The 22,617-nt window shown below is 36.9% G+C and overlaps 1 protein-coding gene across 2 annotated transcripts in view; it reads left to right on the top strand.

The window, feature by feature from the left end:
- DMD (dystrophin) overlaps nt 1-22,617 on the top strand; it is an 870,543-nt gene that overhangs the window by 421,421 nt on the left and 426,505 nt on the right. For both annotated transcript variants that reach the window (XM_053455059.1, XM_053455060.1), the window contains 2 exons: nt 7,157-7,329; nt 19,275-19,419. In XM_053455059.1, coding sequence (XP_053311034.1) covers nt 7,157-7,329; nt 19,275-19,419 — 318 coding nt within the window. The remainder of the gene's footprint in view (nt 1-7,156; nt 7,330-19,274; nt 19,420-22,617) is intronic.

The following is a 22,617-nucleotide window of genomic DNA, read 5'->3' on the forward strand; positions in this document are numbered from 1 at the left end:
CTTCAAGATTTTACAAATTAATTTAGTTAAATATATTGCCCGATTTAACACGAGGTTCCCACAAGCTGAGAAGATTCTGACAGTAAAAAGTGAGTTTAAAACTAACTTTTGCAAAGGTGGTTTTTTTTTTACTTTTTAAATGTGTTAATGTGTTTGTTCTTAGTAATTATTTAACTACCACTTAAAAATACTTAAATATCTCATCATAAACTATACATTTTTCTTATTATATTGCATATTTATAAGAATTTCTTTGTAAGCCAGTACAATTTTCCTTTAATTTTTTATACAGTTGTCTGTTTTTATGCTGTATACAATGTATATTTTACGAGTGGTGCATAAATCGGATAATGTGTTACAGCTGTACCCAGGTTCGCTCAGGGTATTTATACCTATGGAAATCCTAAGGGTAGGATAACTATGATTAAGTCTATTATGGATGAAATGCGTCAGGCTTGCTTTGTGCTATTTCATGCTGTTATGATCCTAATATTTTTTAATTATGAATTGACTTAATTCAAGTTTGTTTCCTTTTCAATTGCTGTTTTCCTCATAGCAGGCAGGTGGAGAGACCTGTGTCCAGTGTTTGGGTATTAAAATCTGCAAAATAATGTGGATATCATGATTATGTTTATGGTTTTAAATATATATGTTAAGGTTGTATTTCATTTTCAGTTTGTTTCAATGGTATCTGGCCACATTTTTATGCCTCTTTAGCTTTCTTGAACCTAATTGTTCAGTTACGTTGATCTCAATTTAGACAAATGGTGATTCTTAATGGAAAATAGTGTTTGTTGTGAGGAAATTTTACTCTGAATACGTAAATGACTGCGTGTCTATGTGTTGGATCATTGACTAATGTGTAACAACTTAGTTCTTTTTCTTGGTCTAGAAAAATAGAGGACTAATTGAATTAGGCTAAATGTGCTTGCAGCATTGTGCAGAAGCAAAATAATAGAATGCATATTGAAATTAAGATTTGAAATGAAATTATCATTATACAAGTTCTATTTCACATTGGAGTAATTTGTTACCTTTGTTGAAATACGTACATGCTACAACTATGTTTACAGTAAAGAAACTCTTGCAGTGCATGATCAAGCATGTGCTCTTAGATTTCTAGGTTCTGCATTTATTGTAGTAACCCATAAGCACATTAGTGTAAAATATTTTTTAGAGGGAAAATATAATTTAACAATAAGTTGTAGTAACCCCTTAATGGACAATGACCAACGCCGAAAACTGCTGCAGGGGCCTTGTGTGATTGCTCCCCGGAGCAACAATGTGCAGCATAAACAATATGGCGGAGGCCGCCTGTTTTAAAAATCACAGATAACCTCTAAGCTCAAAGGTGCTGTTGAAATGCCTCAATATTGCATTCAAAATTTGTCAAAGGCTGGTGATAGAATTAGTGCTTGAAAAGAGTTAAAATACTACCATCTGAAATTCCTTGGGGTGTCTAGATTTCATAAATATATGATTTTATGGGGTAAATTGAATTGGCCAGGTGCATATGTCCCACAATAGCACATGGTTGCAGGATGACCAAATGTCAAAATTTCAAATTGATAAAGGTGCACCTGCCAAATGTGGCCCTTTTGCCCCCCCAAAAACCTATGCATGGGTGGTATCACTTTACTCAGGACATGTTGCTGAACACATATTCACATATACCTGAAGTACAATGTGGGGGGGGGGCACAAAAAATACTAAAATACTACCAAACTTTGACATAGGCTCATAGTAGAATTAGTTCATGGAAATAGTTAAAATACTAGCATTTAAAATATCCTGGTGTGTCTTTTTTTAAAAAAAAAATATATGGTTTGATGGAGTAAATTAAATTGTCCAGCTTCAGATATGTCCCAAAGAGAACATGGGGCAGGATGATTAGTTTTGAAAAAATGGTTGTTATATAGCAAAACACTACTTGTACTTATTGCTCTATTACTTGCAAGCAAAACATATTTCTAGACACAAGACAAATATTAGAATCCATTTATCAGTTTTTCATTAGCTTTTATAGATGAGTAAAATATTTTTTATATTTTTGTATAGTAAATTATATGATTTTTTTCAAAATAATGGTATCCAATCTATCTTATTCTGAAAAAAATAATACCTATATAACTTGTGTGGATACACTAAATGAGAGAAAAGAAAATTACAGCTAAACGCAAGCACCACAAAAATGTTTTTTTTAAAAAGGGTGCAAAAAGAATAAAAACAGCCCGGGCCTTAAGGGGTTAAAGCAATAGTAAGGATTTTTTCTTTAGATGTCATTTTGTTAGCAGACAAGGCCTCTTACAGTAATTGTGTAATTAATCAAGTTGAAAAAACAGCAGGAGGACAGCACCTTTTTACTTCTGCTGGAAAATGCAGTCTACAATCTGTAAGGGTAGTTAGAGTATTTGGTTTTAGAGTATGCTGATAGAGCAGCTGAACCTCTCAACCACCACTAAGATTAGCTAGGGAAGGGCTGCATGGCTGCTGACCCTTTTATGTTCAGGGCTCAGAAGTGGCAAGAGCAGCAATTGGTCTATTATTTTTTACCTAACATTTTACAGAACTGCATGAATGTGTCTCTGTGTCAGGGCCGCCTTAGAGGTGTGAGAGCTGTGCGGCCACACAGGGCACCACGGCAGCAGGGGTGCCGTGCGGCCGTCCTATTACCAACGCCGAGGCGGCAGGGAGAGGAGGAGTAGAGAAAGGGGTGCCGAGTGGTCTCACATGAAAAAGTTTTTAGCAACCGCTCGGCCCCTTACCTCCCTACCGTTGCCCTGACTGCGGTGGTGGGAGCTCGAGGCCTCTGTCGCGGTGCAGCGCTTCATGATGAGCGCTGGAATATGACGTCCCTTTCTTTTTTGTCGAGGGGGGCGCCTGAACACCTAAGGCCAGCCCTGTGTCTGTGTACTATGTAAATTAAATTTTTGCCATTGCTGTCATTACTGGGCACTTTCTTTCAATATATATATATATATAAAGTAATTTACGTACATATGGCAAACAAAATGTCCCCTTGGCATGAATCAAGTTACAAACCAATCATCCCAGCTCTTATGTCCTTTTTTATTTAAAGTAATCATTCTTAAAATAATGATTTCCATACATTTAAAGTGATAAAGCTTCTATATTATCAAGTTAATATCTAGTCCATGTTTATGTTTTCGAAATTTTCAGGGCTATATTGGTTTGAAGGTCGGTTAAACTTAACAAGACTTTCTTCAATGGAACTGCATCCTACCAATGATCCAATCCTTCACTTTTTTATACATTTAGCTGTAGTCTGATTTATATCCATAATTAAGCACTTTTTTTCTTCCACTTATACTTGATCCTATTACAACAGACACTGTCTTTAATTATATTGATTGCTGTGGATACAAGCAAGTGTATCCACTAGTTTAATTTAGCGGGACTATTAAATTGTCATATGATATGGTTATGGGCACATTTCTGTCTCCTTCCAAATAAATCTCCCAAGTATTCCGAGCCTTTCGGAAGGGGCATATTTTTAATCTAACTCTCTTTAATGAATATTTATTTCTTCATAAAAGCATTCATCATTGTCATAATAAAGCTGTAAAAACTTGCATGGCAGTGAATAAATTCTACAGCTGCTGTTTGAGAATCTAGAAATTAAATTGAGGGTGATTTGAGCCCAGATAGATCTGTGCCGAGCAAATTATTGGCCGGTACTGTATATTTTGCTCAAGTATTTGAGTTTGAAAACAATGGCAAATTGGTTAATATACAAAAAGCCCAAACTATCACTTCACAGGTGGATTTTTTTATTGAATAGTCCCAAAGACCCTTGACGTTACAGGTGAGCCTATATGCTTTGCCAAAATACAGTACTAATTTCATGTTTGTTTACTGTACATATTTATTTGGTAATTTGTGTTAACCGGTTCATATATAGGCATGGGAGTGGGCTGGATCCAGTTCTGGACATAAATCTATCACAAGTTTGCATACAGTGCAATGGAATAAAAGTTAAATAAAAAACAATACATTTTATCTCATGTAATAAATCTGAGCCATTATGTCTCTGTTTTGTATCTCCTTGTGTTCTATTGCAATTTGACACTGAATCCAATCCAATAGTTCACAAAGTTAATTTCAATACAAACGCAGAGCGATGAACAATGTTTTCTTCCACTCACAATAAATGAAACGGTTCATTGATAACTGATCTACAGTTAGTTCTTACATTGTATCTGTTTTATAAATGTTATCACAAGAGAAATAGATAAATACATTTACTCACTGGACAATTTATTGATATGAACTAAGAATATTTGTATCTCATGTTATGGACAGTAATTTTCAGTTTATGTTCTAAAACTTCAATGTAGTGTCACGAAAACTTGCCCATCCTGACACATTAATGTATTGTGATTAAACGAGTGTATGATGGGCAGAAGGGTCATCTCTGTATTACGCCGATCATGAACAATAATATATGTAACGAGATATTGATTTTAAATAAGCAAGTGTATGAAAGGGAGAAAGGACAGTCTCTGCCTTACATCACTCACATGCAACATGAACAGTTAAATAGAAAAACAAAAAAAACAAAAAATATATATATAGATGTGTGTGTGTATATTATAACTATATATATAAATATATATATATACATATATATATAGTTATAGTTATATATATATATATATATATATATATATAGTTATATTGTATTTAAATTTGAATAAAAAATTTATTATACAAGGAACACGCTGAAATAACTAACTCTTACTATGGACAAAGGAAGATACCATTTTGTGTATACACATTAAAATACAGCAGTAAGGTTTTTTAATGCCTTGAGCTTGTACATGATGAATCAGGGATTAATGACTGAATGCACTACCTGAAGGTCCATGCAATATTAACTTCCTTGATAAATAGACCTCTTAATGCATTAAGTACTCATTAAGCAACCGCGATGTCCTTTAAAGCCATCTATAAAATTCAAACAAGTTCAAATGTCTTTGTCTAAGTTTTAAGTAATCATTTTATCAGCCACTCAGGAGTTAGTGATTGAGGACACTGTAAACATAATCTATCAGGGCTCACCATTTAGAAAATGGTTACGCAGGTAAAGCCTGGGAATAGTTTTATCAGGTGTTGTCTTTTTCATTGTCAGCAAAAGATACATTTTGCGATAGTGAAAATGAACTGGATTATGGCTCGCTACTGTTTTGATTTTTCTTCTTCAAAAGCACCGAGATGGATCATCTCCCTAAAGGCTACTGTCATTCCAGCTGCTAATGGGTTTCTCTAATCCTTTTTTCTTAGAAGTGGAAGTTGTGAGTATTTTTTTGTAAAACAGGTTACAGAATCTCCCTTGGTACTTTCATCCCTAAAATAGCTTGGAGCTATCCCCCCCCCCCCAGTTGTCCACAAAGAATAACTGATTACCTTTTCTTTTTTACATGCTACTTACATGTTAAGCTCCATGGATGTATTACAAATTACAATAAAAGATGAAATAGTATAGACCCAATAACATGCCTACTCTTACTACTCCATTTACAATGTTATTATCCAATTCATTCTATCTGGATTGTGTTTGGTTGTGTTAGTTAATCACAAAAAAAATCATTTTATGTGATTACACCTTCAGAGGAGAGAATAAAATGGCATCTGCCAAGTTTATCTGCATAATATACTACACAGTGTAATTAATGTTTAGTGGAGCAGCATCTTTGGGAGAAAGATGAACGTGACATTATTTAACAGAACATGTCGTTTATTTAGAGATTAATCCAAAAGCGGTTTTTATATCGGACATTTTGTTCTTCCCTTAGAGGGCAATAGCTAAACATATTTTTTTTTCTCTTTGCTATGTTTTTATTATAAATTTAACTTCCAATGTATGATAAATTGTAGTAATGCATATAGATTTAGTTGTAGACAATATTGGGATATGAAAAATAATACCTCCAGTTTATGTCCTGGACATAGTTTATATGTGCTGCAATTAAGAATCGTTTTATGTCTCAACTGTCACCCTTTCGGCTAAAGACAATTGGAGCAATGAAAAGGATTATCCATGACAAATTTTATTGGCCTGAAGGACGTAAAAATGTGTCAATGGAAATAATTCCATTATTTATTTAACATACTGTGGACAATTATATTAGCAGCACTAGCATTAACTACTGCGTAAAGAGGGAAAATTCCGCAAGTGATACCCATTATGCCAAGGCTTTCTTGTTGAAAGGAAATGGAGAGACAACTTTCCATTCTGTCGCATAGTTTAGTAATATTTCATTTTTGTGTGTTTTATTATGAGAATCAATTGAATATGATATTGCAAGTACAAAGTGCATCTGGCCATGATGCCAAACAGAAATGGATATTATTTTGCTTTCTTTTTTGTTTTTGTAAGTTTTACCCTGTAGTCAGAGATTTTGCATCATGACCTAAATATAATAATATAGGAAAAAAAGGTCAATAATATAGTGTTTGTTTTATGTAACCCCAACAGCATTCTCCACAAAGTATGCAATGCTAATGCTATGCGTCTTTAATAAACAAGAAACTGAGTACATCGATCAATTCTGGATTTACAAAAAATAGCTTTTTGGGAATAAACAGGCACTAATTTATATTAAAAGCAGGGTTTTTACAGTTATTTTCCAGGCATAAAAACCGTCCATCTATGCTTGTTTCCTATGGTGTGTCTCTGTTTGTTGTACAAATGCTGGCACCATCTCTATGCACTGTTGGGTGGGAAGGAAATAGAAGTGTGTTGGCCATGGATTCCAAGGAATGGAAGTACCCGTAAAACAGGCAATAGTAAAGTTGTAATATGTTTTATTAAGAGAACTCTTATATCTGAGACACACTCTGTATTCATCCTGAAGTGCATTGGGAAAGCCTAGAATACATGTACACGCCGTATACTGAATACGCTTTGAGGACGAGGGGGCAAACATACATAGAGGTTCTTCGAAAGTAAGGCACCCTACCTAGTGTGTATAAGAGTTTTGAAAGATGTTTGAAAGAGGGAAAGGTACCAGAGGATAATAAGAACATGGGGAAAAAACATGAATAAATCTTTTGTTACATATAAAGTAGTAGTATGTGGCTAGTCTAATTTTTTTTTCTTCTTTTTTTCTCCCTTGATGTAATGTAATTTTAGACTGTGAAAGAGGGCCTTGAAAAGCTATCAGGTCAGATTGAGTTCACTCAGAACAGGAAGAAAGCAGTTCTTGAGTGTGCTACACCACAGGAACACGAGAAGATCCAAGAAAAAATGTCTGAACTCAGTTTTCAATGGGAAAATGTTAACAAGTTGTACCAGATGCGGCAAAAGTGAGTAGTTTGTTTATTTTAACCAGCTCTAGTTCAGTTGTAACCTTAATGGCTGCAGCCAACATCTTTTTCAGACTATATTCCACATACGTTCACAAATAAAATCTTATTATTCCAAAGGGTCCCTCTGCAAATTGATATGTATAAAAGTTATTTAGAAAATCTCTGGAGTAATTGTACAAATTCTGAGTTTTGATTGGGCTTGCTTAGTGCATTGGATCAGCTGTATTTGAAACAGGCTGAAGGAACATGAGCTTTTCAAGTGATAGACAGGCATGTGGGCAGCAAGTACCATTAATAATAATGTCTCTTATATACATAGTACCCTAAATTTATTCTTTATGGCATTATACATATACTCATAAACCTTATATATTTTTAATACATGTTTCCTTAACATGCATTGTAACCTAGCCCTTCTTACTGATGTATTATTTGGAAGGCAATGTATAATATCCAGTTTTGTTTAAAAAAACTATATATATATATATATATATATATATATATATATATATATATATATATATATATATATATATATATATATATATATATATATACACACATACATACTGTGTATATATATACTCTCACTGGCCACTTTATTAGCTACACCTGTTCAATTGCTTGTTAACACAAATAGCTAATCAGCCAATCACATGTCAGCAACTCAATGCATTTAGGCATGTAGACGTAGTCAAGACAACTTGCTGAAGTTCAAACCGAGCATCAGAATGGGGAATAAAGGGGATTTAAGCGACTTGGAACGTTGCACGGCTGTTGGTGCCAGACGGGCTGGTCTGAGTATTTCAGAAACTGCTGATCTACTGGGATTTTCACGCACAGCCATCTCTAGGATTTACAGAGAATGGTCCGAAAAAGAGAAAATATCCAGTGCGCGGCAGTTGGGTGGACGAAAATGCCTTATGGATGTCAGAGATCAGAGGAGAATGGGCAGACTGGCTCGAGATGACAGAGAAGCAACAGTAACTCAAATAACCACTCGTTACAACCAAGGTATGCAGAATACCATCTCTGAACGCACAACACGTCAAACCTTGAAGCAGATGGGCTACAGCAGAAGAAGACCCCACCAGGTGACACTCCTGTCAGCTAAGAACAGGAAACTGAGGCTACAATTCGCACAGGCTCACCAAAATTGGACAGAGGAAGACTGGAAAAGCATTGCCTGGTCTGTTGAGTCTTGATTCCAGCTGCAACATTTAGATGGAAGGGTCAGACTTTGGCATAAACAACATGAAAGCATGAATCCATCCTGCCTTGTCTCAACAGTTCAGGCTGGTGGTGTAATGGTCTGGGGGACATTAGTACCAATTGAGCATTGTTTAAATGTGACAGCCTACCTGAGTATTGTTGATGACCATGTCCATCTTTTTATGACCACAGTGTACCCATCTTCTGCTGGCTACTTCCAGCAGGATAATGTACCATGTCACAAAGCTCTCAGCATCTCAAACTGGTTTTTTGAACATGACAATGAGTTCACTGTACTCCAATGGCCTCCACGGTCACCAGATGTCAATCCAAGAGAGCACCTTTGGGATGTGGTGTAACTGGAGATTCCCATCATGGATGTGCAGCCGACAAATCTGCATGGAAATCCTTTCAATAGCCTTTTCTTCAGCTAAAGTAACAGATATGAATTTAGTCGGTGTTGACATATTAATATACCTGGGAACTCTCTCTGTTGGACCTAGAGTCTTCAGGCAAAGCCCTGCTCCCCGGGTCACAACTGGTACAACCCACTCACCCTCCTACTCTTAGACAAATAGCTTTGTGATAACCTGTCAGAAATAAAATATAAAGGAGTAACCAGGTCTTTAGAACAGACATATAAATCATTAATTTTCTTTGCAAGGAAACAACCAGCACAGCACTTTGAGCATTTATGCTTGTTTTCTAACTATGATTTAGATTTAACTCATATTATAATTAATTAGTAAATGATGGTAATGCATCAACCTTTGCCAATTGTAACATTAAGCTAATTTATGCCAGGGAACAATAAGAAATGACTGACTTTTCAATGTCTGTGTAAAGCAGTGTTTTACAGTGAGCGCAGTGTTTTATAAAATATTATTTTAAAAAACAATGCAGAAACTTTAAAAAAATATTTTCACCTTCTATCAGTGCCTACTTTTTAAGTTACATGTCCATTCCACAGCTAAGCTAGCAAAAGTGTCCCATAGTTTAAGTGAGTTTGTTAGGGAAACCACCCTTTGAGCCCACAATCCTCAATCCACTCACGGTTTAAGTTCAGAGGGCTGCTGCCCCACCAGACCTACAACCCTAGACCTCAATGGCACCTGCATAAGATGAAGTGCACCTAAAAAATATGAATGAGGCAAATTTTAATCTGATGACATAATGATATCTGGGAAGGATGTGGGCATTCAACAGGAACTGGAATGCAGCACTTAGTGCTAGTGGTGACATATGTAGCAAAATATGTGGAACAACACTTTAACATCCATGCAACATACAGCTACTTAGATACCTTGGGTAACAAATCTTCAAAGCATTGACTAGACTTTTGGGTTCCTATTATTAGTTTTCATTCATATTTTTCTAACTGTCTATTGAACTGGACTTGATGATTCATTGAGCATGTTGGCTACCAAATGTACTTTAGGAGGCGTTATAACAGGGTTGTTGGACTTATTACTTAGGATAAGACTTGGCTAGTCTACTTTTTGAAACTATTGATAGGCTGGCATTACCGTGCAGTTGCATGTAATTCTTGTGCATGAGACTGACAGTCTTGCGTCTACCAACCCTTTGTCATAAGAAAGACATTGAACTGCCATATTTATTTCAATTTGCAAATCTAGTTTTAACAGTTATATGTATCCACACAAAATTCACCCTCAAAAAGCCCAACATAATACTTTTACGGTTACTTTTTTGTTACTGGCATCTAAAAAAATAAGTTGCCTTTATAATTATTTATAATTATGTAATACCGATCATGCTTATTGTCTTGCTGTGTTATTGCTGTTATTGCTGTGACATATTTTCTGCTTAAAGTGGTATAGACAAAAGAGTCCCTCAACAGTATTTATTATTTAGTAGACTTGTGCATTTGAATGTCCAAACACGAGGAGAGACCTGAATAATACCAACAAATAGTTTTCACTCTCATTCACTCTCATGCTCTCTCAATGTCTCCCTACCTTCTGTCTTATTTCTTGGTCTTCTTCTCCATGCTATACGCTCCATTTCTGCCCCCATGGAGCCCTTCTGCAACAGGGTACACCGTGAGTACAACCTCACCCCTGATTGTACCTAGCTACATCCTACATCCTCTCAGAGGCATAGGAATGTTGTGGGGCTTAGCGATGAGTGTAGGTGTAGAAACACCATATAAGATTAAAGGTGACAGTGTACAAACCCAATAAGCAGGGAATGTCGTAGTAGTTTGTGTCAGAAATAAGTTGAAGTAGGGTCAGGGAGAGTATGGACAAGCATAGATCAAAGTTTGAAGCCAGGAAGACAATTCGAAAAAATAGGCAGATAGCAAAGTCCAGAACCACAAGGCAAATGTTAATACAACAGATCTAATCAAACCGGCACAAAGGTGGGAACAGGGCCAGGCATGGTCATCTGGGGGGTGCAAAGGAGGCACTTGCCCTCCCATTGGAAGCGTTCTCACTGGACTGATCGACTGAAAAAAGACAAGGGTATTTTATAATACGGTAATTCAATTGTCTATCCTACCGAGCAGGGATGCTCCGGACAACCTGCACAATGGAGGGATATATCTATTTCAAGCTCTCCTGCCTCTAATTTCACTTAAAACTCAGGTCTGCCGCTGCAGGATCGCACGGCAGACATCGCTGCACAGACACACTGCATCAGCGCACACATCACTTTTCAGGAGAGCACCGCAGAGCAGTGTATTCCTGGATTTCTCCTTAAGGCTAGCCCTGGCACAAATAATAAATTCAAAAGACAAGTGTGTCTGTCAGTGTACTGTTCGGTTGAGGCAACAATGATGATAAACAACGTCACTGTCAACCCTCCATATCATTCTGATGATCCCACACCACACTGTAATGGTATATTAGCCCTGTCCGGGTTCTTCTTTATCCTGCCTATGCCATACCTTTTGGGCAGGGCTAATATTTTTCCTTTTTCCACCTTGAAAAAACATTTCTGTGGAAGCCAATAGGGCCAAGCTCGGACGTCAGATGCAGGGTCTCTATGAAGGTCTCACAATACCAAGCTGATTTGGGGAATCCCCAAACAGCTGGGCCCCTTAAGAAGGGCACCATTTGTTAACACAAGCAAAGTCCAGCCCCATAAAGAGCCATGGCTAATATGTACATGTGTGGCTTATACAGCCAGGCAGACCTTTTGCCACTGGAGGGCACTGCTCCCTCCCAGGTAAGTTTGGAGCCTGATGCTACCACTTCACCACCACTGATTCTCTGACTAATCAGGGCCAAGATACTTTTGTGAAGAACATGTATTTATACCACAGCTAGGAAGGTTCGCCCATTACAATTCATGCAAAAACAAACATGAATATAAAAGCATTGCCATATATCTAAGCACAGCAGGGGCGTACCTAGAGTATTTGGCACCCGGGGCGGATCCTGTATGTGGCACCCCCCCACACACACACACTTTAAAACTACCTGTCCGAAACTGAATATGACCCCCCCACACACACCATAAAAAAATATAACACTTTTATTTAAAGTAAGTAACACACCAAAATAGGACAAAACAATTAAATAACAATATATAGATATATATATATATATATAAATATATATATATATATATATATATTTATATATATATATATATAATTGTTAATAGCAATCACATTCCTATCATGCCCAGGCATACCCAGATTCCAGGAGGCACTCGCAGACTTGGCATGATAGGAGTATGATTGCCCTATCTACCCCTTCTCGCTCCCTTCTGCCCTATCTACCCCTTCTCCCTATATACCCCCTCCCTCTTTGAAGTTCACTTACCTTTCAGGAGTCCTGCGGTGGGGGTGCAAGGCCTCTGTCTCCCAGCTCTGCCACTGTATGGAACAGTATAGAGTGATGGGAGTTATGATGTACTTTAGAGCATAATTATATAATGAAAAATACATTGGAAATGGTACAGCATAACACCCATCACTCTCACACACTTACCAATCCACATTTACCAATCCACACGCATACCAATCCACAAACACATACCAATCCACACACATACACCAATCCACAAACACATACCAATCCACACACATACCAATCCACACACATACACCAATCCACACACATACACCAATCCACACACATACACCAATCCACACACACATACCAATCCACACACATACACCAATCCACACACATACACCAATCCACACACATACACCAATCCACACACATACACCAATCCACACACATACCAATCCACACATATACCAATCCACACACATACACCAATCCACACACATACACCAATCCACACACACATACCAATCCACACATATACCAATCCACACACATACACCAATCCACACATACAAATCCACACACACACATACCAATCCACACACACATACCAATCCACACACACATACCAATCCACACACATATACCAATCCACACATACCAATCCACTCTCACTGTATGCTTTCCTACCTTTCCTCTTTTCTCCAGCTCTTTTTTACAGCTCCTTTTCCTGCTCTTCGCTCCTCTTCTTCTTCAGTTCTTCTGTCTTCTTCCGGGTCAGAGGGCACGGACAGCGGTGGGCGCGGCTTCAGTGTTGTGCGCCGGGATCTGACAACAAACCCCGGCGCACAACAGCTGTTGCCGCGCAGATCGCAAGGGAGCGGTGTCGGAGGTCTTTAACAGACCTCCGGCTCCCTTGAGTGATTTTAAGACGGGTTCAAGGGAAATCCTTGAACCGGCTTAAAATCACTCAAGGGAGCCGGTGGTCTGTTAAAGACCTCCGATACCGCTCCCTTGCTCCTCCAGCGGCGGACATTACTGTCCGTCTCTGGAGGGGTGCCGGGTGCCGGCAAGTTGGCACCCCCCTGATGAGCGGCACCCGGTGCGGACCGCCCCCCCCGCCCCCGCTAGGTACGCTACTGAAGCACAGCAAATCATCTTAGTTTATAATACATACATATTTCAGCCTGCTTTTAGAATCAAATCTATCAGTTGTCCCCTAATATAATATAACATTTTTATAAAAAGATTAAATTAAATTTAAATAAAAAATATGCTTCATTATTAACTGAACAAAAGAAAACAGGCAATAAATCAAATTAATGTTTATTATATCTCAAAGTTTAAGCCTTCATTATTCAAAGTATTTATGTTTCAGATATGTTATCTCTGCATATACAACATGCATATTTAAGATTAGGCTATTGCTGGGCTACTGTGTCTACATTTATTTTCTAGTGTGTTTGTAAATCAATTTAACAGCAGCTGAGCAGTACAGCAAGCTGAGAAGCTGCCATTGAAGTATTTTAGAATGGGTTTTATTATTATTATATATATCTTACTTATGGATTTCTTTTTTTCATTCAAAGACATTCACCCAGGTTTATGAATGAATGCCAGTTTCACATTTCAAGGGCCATTTCTGGAAATGATGACATAATACAATGTATATTGTATGACACAATATGACACAATACATATTTTTTTCAATTTTTATCTGCATATTAAAGTACTTAGTATCCATTCTTCTTTAGTGAGGCTGTAAGGGACAGTAAACATTGCTGTTATGACACAAAAATTACCATTTCTTGTGGCTACCTACAAGCCTTATACCCCACATGTGGCATGGATGATTTGCCAACGGTTGTTCTGTTTAGGGGTCTTCATATGATTCATCAGACCTTTTTTTGCCTACAAACATAGATTGTAGTACAGTCTTTGATTGTACATTTGGACAAATGTAAAAATATAAAGAGACATATGGACGTTTCTAGTAAATGTCGGATGCATGTGTAATGTATTACCAATATTTTATTCCTCCTCAACCTACTAATTGGTTACAAGCTCTCAAGAGCATAGCTTTCTACTCCTCCTCTACCAAAACATCTTAACATGTTACGGTAATTGTCATTTGTATATTGTGATTTTTTAGGTTATTGATAAATTTTACTCCCCCGCTATTGTTGAATCTGCTGTATAAATACAATATAATGTAATGTAGCCAACATTGATATAACCAACATTAAATAATATACTTTTTTATTCTTGATAATACCGGACTAAGGACATGGATGTATCTTACTTACGTCATTCCATAGGTCTTGAAAATGCAAAACAGTTTAATTAGCCGTTTGTAAAAGCATCAGCACATTCTAATAAATACAGACAATGTTCTATCCAGTACACTGGCAAATATCTGACACACTGATGTATTTTACTCAGTCTGCTGACAAGCCAGACTTCCATTTTCTAAAATGATAAATGGGGGGAACCATTTTTAATTAAATCTTTGTAACCTACCTGATCAAATTACACGCTGTAGACAAGGTAACAATCTTTTAATGAAAAGAATAGATTTATAATGAATTTTTCCCCTTGGCTGTCTAGTAATTTTAGGTACAATCTAAATCATGTTTTTCTTTTTTTTTTCTTATCTACTAGTGGCAATTTGATTTTATGATGGAACCATATTTTTTAGAGGTTGTTTTCGGGAATGTGTTTCAAATCACATAAGTTTATTTTAGGCATCTGTAGCTTTTACAATGCTTATCATTCACACTGCACTGGCATTTTTTTTGTATCAGTTTTTCAGCAATCATAGGTTTTCTATTCTAACTACTACTTATAAGCTACCATAATTGGCTGATATATAACAGAACATGTTTAATTTTGGATTGTGGTGTAATAAGGGAATTATACCCACCATATGTACAAACTTCAGCTATAGTGTGCACTGATTGATATGATAGCTGAGTGTTCCCTCTACATTTTTGCATTATCCCAGTGGGAAATGCATGAAAGGATTCTGCTTATACCCCCCCCACACACACACACACACATATATGCTAACCTGAGATGCCTTTGCTGTGGTCCAAAACATTGGGCCAGAAGTTTGGGCCACTGAGGAAGTATTGCACTACAGATGTGGAACTGCATCTTCTCTTAAAGGAAAGTAACTTTTTTTTCCAAGCTTTAGTGAATGCATATTGAAGTAGTTATAGAGTACGTCAACAAGTATTGAGGTTGAGTGGATAGACAGTTTGGGGGTACCTGTTGGTTAGTTTCTAGGGATACAATGAGACCAAAGTGATATGGTAAGAATAAGTGTTACTTGTGTTTATTCTGGTTGAGTTCTTTCAATGGGCTGGATATAGACATAGTGTATATTTTAGTGTGTTGGGATTTTTAAGCCTGTGAGGAGTTAGGACATCTCAGTTGTAGATTATTGTCCATTATGTGGAATTAAGAATTTTTGGATGTTATGTTGTACCAACACATGTGTTACGTATACTGAAATATGCCAGTCTGTTGTCACAAAGTAATGCATAGCTCAAAAACTCGATGTAAAGCAACCTAAAGAAACCATTAAAACATTTTCATTGTCATGCCATTGCCATATGACAGATTCATATTTTTAAATTTGATCTAGTGTTTGAAATGTTTAGACTTGCTATGTGTTTCAATTCTAGATTAGGGTAAATGCAATCTCTTGGCCATGTGTAGGAGCTCCATGAGACTTTTGTTATCTGTCATTTGGTATTACTTTATTATTCTGCCGTTGCAAAAAGAATTCAGTGAGGCAGAACAAGAAAAGTACAGTTTGGTGTTTTATATTTGATATAATTACACAAGGCATGATCTGGAGATCTTAGCACTTTCCCCTGGCACCTGATCTGTGGCTGGCAGGTCATTATTTGTGCACTGATGCTCAACGTGCATCGTCATGGTAACAGATGATCTCTAAGTCCACAGCATTCCTCAAAACTATGTTGTGTATTTTCTACAAACTCTTTTGGAGTTAATAGAACAACCATATCAGATATAATTTAGCTAGATGGGGACTTGGCTTTCTGTTCAGCTCTGCTAGCTAACTTTACACTTTTATCTAACATTAAAATATTTTTATATTCGAATCTGCTTAAGCTAACAGCTACTATAACATCCTCTTATAATCTAAAGTGTTTTCACTTATGTAAGATCATCAAACCCATGCCAAAGGTCCTTGTCTGAAGGTGCATAAGCCCATTAAAATGGTGGATACTGTTTGATTAAAATATGTGATATTGTTGCCCCTTCTCTACCTACTTTTGTCACCATTCATCCCATATCCTCTACTTTTCGCCCATTCCATGAAGTTATGGGATATGATTATGGCTAAAATGATCATTTTTATTGCCTTTGTTGAAATATAAACTTCACTATTTTCAATTTATAGAAAACCCATGCAGTCAAACAACAAAGATTATCTAAATAATTATTGGGCATCATTTTGCCAAAATGCATGTGCATATAGGTAGAGCATGATACATTAGCCATGGGGATACGGGAAATAAGAAGAGTGAATATGCGATATGCAGTAGTTAATACATGGATAGGTTGTTCAGGATTGTTTTTCGGGGCTGTTTAAGAAGACTAAAGTTGAAAGTGGAAATCAATGGCCATCCATGTCCGCGTGGCTAAATAGCACTGCAGCTCACTGGTAGTAAGTATACCACATACAAGGAGATGTGTTCGGCCATAAGAATCCCCCAATGCTTCTGCAAAAGGGATATTACAAGACAGGAACCATTAAAGTGCATGTGATGGCTGGAGTGTACCTTGAAGATCATTTCCAAAGAACCTTTGCTAAACACTTTATGGCTGATACTTTTTACCGTCACACTGCAATGTCACTTAGAAACAATTGCGTTATTCCTTTTCATACTGCACTGTGAAAATAAAAATAGCATTGTGTTTGTACTTATTTGATAAGTATTTTACTGGAATTTTGTCAAGGTATGACATACTCTGACTTAGAACGCACATTATTTTCTCATAAATCCTTATATTTTTGCATCCTCTTTTGCATATGAGCAATATCTTAATAAGGATATTGTATGTTGGTAACTATTTGATAGAGCTGTTTTTGGGATAATTAATGTTCTGTTATTAGAACTAGTGCTAGTATAATGAGCTGTCTACATTCTCACACAACTTTTTTTCCAGATTCTGAGTAGTGCAGTTCATTGGCGGGGTAGAGCTCTGAGTGGCATTTAGCACTATTAACTTGCTGATTCCAACCCTATTCCGCTTACTTTTCCGGACCACTGGTGGGTGGTCCTATTCCCCTCCCAGCTCTAATATTAAAAGGGATATAGAGGTCCCCAAGGCAGCAGATCTGGAAATGTCTTTATTTTATTTTATATTTTTAAAGTAGTCAGTAGACTTGTGCATTCGTATTCGGGCAAACATGAAAACTAACACAAAGGGTGCATATTCGTTGTTCAGCCCGAATACAGAAGAAACGAACATGGCCGCGGCAAAACGTATACAAAGACGAAGAAACACAACACGAAGAATCTTCGTGTTCGTCTTCGTTTACTAATCTCCCTGGTCCCTTCCCCATCTAGCCTACCTTATCTACGCAGCATCGCAGGAGTTAACAGGAGCGGAAATCCGTAGGTTTGACGTCAGGAGTAAAACGGCAAAAAACGAAGAAGAAAAAAAAAATGAACACGAAGAATGTACACAAATATTCGCCCCCGAACCGAACACATATGCCTAGCATATTAGAAACATAATTTGACAGCAGATAAGAACCATTCGGCCCATCTAGTCTACCCGTTTGTTCCTGCTTTAACCTTTTCATGATCATATAGATGTACCAGTATGTCCTTAAACGCTCTGCCAAGATACCCATTAGGATGACGCAAGTGCCAGTAAGCCGTTATATAAGAAATGGTCCATCGCTTACACCCACTGGAAGGTCAATAAAGGACAAGAGAGCTCCTCTGATATCACGCATTGCGGAACTTTCAGGATCGTCACCTGCTAATTATGTCTGCTTCAAATTCCAGTGTGAAAAAATGCACATGTTGGTAAAGTTAGCACAACACTATTAGGTGTTCACTTCGACCCACACCAAATCATCTTATATACATATTTTACATGTGCATACATAGTGAAAAAGAAACAGGCAGCCTATTTTACATTTTCTATGGAACTTTCTTTTAAGCCTTAAAATTCTTTCAATGTAACTATGCTGAGTTGGTAACATGCTTTATAAACCGTCACTTTACAAAGGAAATTGATTTTGGTACATTCATTTAATAATGTAGTTGTCATATTTGTGAAGGAATTAGAGCCAAACCAGTATTTTAGGAAACTCTGTAAACAATCAGACATTTCTTTACAATTAATCTGCTTTTAGTAATATTTTATTTTTTCTATAATTATACCCCCTAGCTCTTGAAATAACCGAAGAGCGGCACTTTTGTTATAGGGGTATAGTTTAATTTTTTTAATATTTATTTTTATTTATTTTTACTTCTAGCGCTAGACCTAATGAGGAACAGGGAATGTGACTGCTGACCCATACCTGCTGGGCTACGATTTAACATTAATCACAACTGAACAAAAAAACATTTGTTTTGTTAACGCATCTCTTGTTTTTTAGATGTCTATTAACATATGTCAACAAAACTACTGTGGAACGTAGTATAAGAAGTCACCATAAGTGAGGAATAATTTAAATTATCACAACTATAAGAGTAACCTGATGTGCTTGATGTTACTTTTACTTTCTATTAGTATTCTATAAGCACACTTTTGCCAATTTTTATTGGATCATCTTTTTTATGCTAGATAGATAGATAGATAGATAGAGAGAGAGAGAGAGAGAGAGAGAGAGAGAGAGAGTGCATAAAGTGTATGCTACAAGGTATTTGTACTTCTCTGAAACAGATGCATTCTTTTCACATACAGGAAGTTTGATAGCTCTCTAGAGAAGTGGATGAATTTACAAGATGACATGGATAACCTCAACTGCTGGTTAAGTGAGGCTGAGCAAATCTTAGCTGAGAGTGATGGAAGAGATTCAGAGCAGACCAGACATCAGCAGCAGGTGAAGGTAAGACAAGCTTTGAATTATGACCCCCTTTCCATTGATGTTTTTTGACCCTTTTTTCAGTTGCTGCTCTTTTGATTTTATTTTTGTATGCTGGTATTTCAAAATGAGAAGTGTCACTTCTACCCAAAGGGGATGTAGAATATAAGATATTTTTTCTGAAAAATCTTTATCTGGAATTATCATGAAACTCAAGATTCGAATCTCTGTTTTGCTTCTTTTACAAACTTTCCTTCCTTTAAAGAAAATATAAATCTGTTAGGTCCACAGATAATGACATCCATAAACACTCATGCAAACTTGTTCTTAAAAGAAAGTGGGTCAATTCATTGTGAATTTGGGAAAATGTGATTGGCTTCTGTTATACAACAGCCATCTATATGGCCTGTAGGAGGCGATAAAGAATTACATTGCAATGAGGAATATTTTTTTTACGTAGCACTGGTCCTCAAAGACCAGTAACAGCATTTTGTAGCCACAATTTTTGCCATTATTATTGCAGAGATCTGTATAGAATAGAGAAATGCAGGATAGATGTGCCAGATGGTATGAAGTTACAGTTGTCATATAAAATGTTTCTTTTTAGGTGGGTGGAGTACCGCTAGATTGTATCAGGCATGGCAGTTATTTATAGGTTTGTGGTCGTTGTTACATGAAATAGGTGTATACTTGTGTGAGATGAATTATACAATACCTTTTATATATATCCATAATCAGAATCATTAAGTACTCTACTGTAGATTGCTCTATTTATAGGATGCTTGATTTGGTACAACTGATGAAAACATTTTGTGTACACAATTTTGTAATTATAATAGTCTATTGCTATAAAATCTTGGATATAATACTTACTTCGACAGAATATGTGGGTAGAACTTTACACAATTTTGTAGGAAAAAGTTGTGTTGTAGAATACACACCCACCTTATTAGGTCACTGGTGGATCATCGCAAAATAAATTGTGTCAAGGACTGTATGCTATATCAAGAAATATGCAAAACTATCTATGCTGATCTTCGCCAATAACAGTCACATCCTCCTCAGGTTGAGCATTTGGGTTTGTGTGACCACTTCACTAAATTCAAAGAAGAGCTAAATGACTATAGGTACTGATCTTCACCAATAACACCCACGTTCCCTCAGTTGGAGTTTTAGGATTTGTGTGGCCACCTGGACTTGGAAATGGACTAGCTGGTGTCAGAGGGTAAAGGCGCTAGCTGTGGTAATGATAGGGCCATGGCTGATACACGATCACCCATGTTATGTAAACATAAATTCAAATTGGAATAACCTCCAAATTAGCATAAACTACTACTACATATCCATAAGAGCATAACCAACCAAATGTTGAATGTCCTAGCCTACTAGGATGGGCCTCTGGCAATACTGACACATAACCAGTGATTAACTGCTTACCAACATAATCCCTGCACAGTAGCAAAACGGATACATACACCGCCGGACCAGCCGATACGGAGTCCTGCATGTAGCCAACCTGCAAAATTTACTCTACAGTTGGGTGCATACTCTGTGTGAGGCAATAAATACCACAGTGTGTGATGCTAAAATTACCATACAGCTCCAAGACACCACCACCATTGGGCTTACACCTTGGGAGGGGATGCATTAAGTGAGTGACAGCCAGCCCAGTCATGCTATTTTATTGTTTATTGTGATGCAAATAAAATTATATATATATATATATATATATATATATATATATATATATATATATATACATACTGTATATAAAATACTCACAAATAAATATGTGAATTTTCCTTTGTTTTCTAGAAACCAATTTTCATAGATTTGAATGGCTGGTGAGATATTACAAACAGGTTAACAAATCTTTATTAGGTTAAGCACCTGTCAGAGCAGATCATTACATCATTTATTAGCTGAACAGCTTGTTGTTATGTGATCTTTCTGTATTGAGTACCATATTTAAAATTAAAGGATTTTTCTGAAAATGCCTTCACAAGTACACATATGACCTTGTGATCCGACCAAGGAAATTCTCATTTCAAGCCAGCTCCATGAAGTTCAGATAAGCATAATCCTCTTCTGTGGATTTTTTTCTCATTAAAGTGGCCTGCTTGTTTAAACACATTTGAATATATATTTTTAGTGTTTTGGTAATCAGTTTTAGGAGGGGTTGTGCGTTTTTGTGGCATTGGCATTTTTATAGATCTATAACACATTGACTAGCATACATTTGTCAGCAATGTAACTATAACTTTTAGGTAGCCTATACATTAAACTAAATGTTTTTAACCTGTAGAGTGCCAAATAGATAGTTATTGATGGGCAAACAGTCTTCATCCAAAATAAGCACAATCTATCCTCGGATTGGTATGACACTGTAAATACATCTATTGACGGTTGAATGCGATCCTGCTGTTTAAAAGTAAATTCATAATCCTTTTTGATTGTGTCCCTGATGAAGCACTGTATTTTCTACAGCTTTGCACAGTTTTTTTCTGCATTAGGTTCCCTCTTCTGCTTCATTCTGTCTACCAGGACACAAACCAGAGTATGAGATCTTTTCCAAATCTTCTGCTTGGGTAACTTTAAGGGAGGAGATGTTTAAAGTAGTTCCATGACTTTGTATGCATACCTTGAAATGCTCTGGATTTGACTTGGAGTCTTGGGGTCTAGCACCTGGTCTTGGGGTTAGTTTGCAGTTTCTTTGGGCAGCAGTTCTTCATTGTGCCCACTCCACACCAAATTCTTCTCCCTACCCCACACACTTATGGCTGCCTATGACTAGCCCTGGCTTATGCAGACTAGCCACCCCATAGATAAAGGAAAGCTCAGACATCCCACATATGCTCAAATGCCCTTACTGTTGATTTTAATTGACGGAACCAGGTCTGAATATCTAGACACTTTTTGCTCATTGTAATGAATATAATGTTCACTTGTAAGTCAGCTCCAGGAACTGGGGCCTGAGACTGCTTCAGGTTGGCCATTTCATTGGCCACCTCTAACTTGATGTAAAATTCAAGCTAATCAATTGTTTCAATAAATGCATCATTTCAGTGAGCTTAGCCATTGGATTGTAAAACTAGGCAATATTTTAAATATCCCTAATTGTTAGTAATAATGAACTCAATATTCTGGCATGCAGTGCTGTACTTAGGACTTAACAAGGCATTAGACCATGAGGGCCTGGACATTTACGTTCATCCAGCACAG

This window comes from Spea bombifrons, chromosome 2 (genome assembly GCF_027358695.1).
Source record: "Spea bombifrons isolate aSpeBom1 chromosome 2, aSpeBom1.2.pri, whole genome shotgun sequence".
Lineage (NCBI taxonomy): Eukaryota > Metazoa > Chordata > Amphibia > Anura > Pelobatidae > Spea > Spea bombifrons.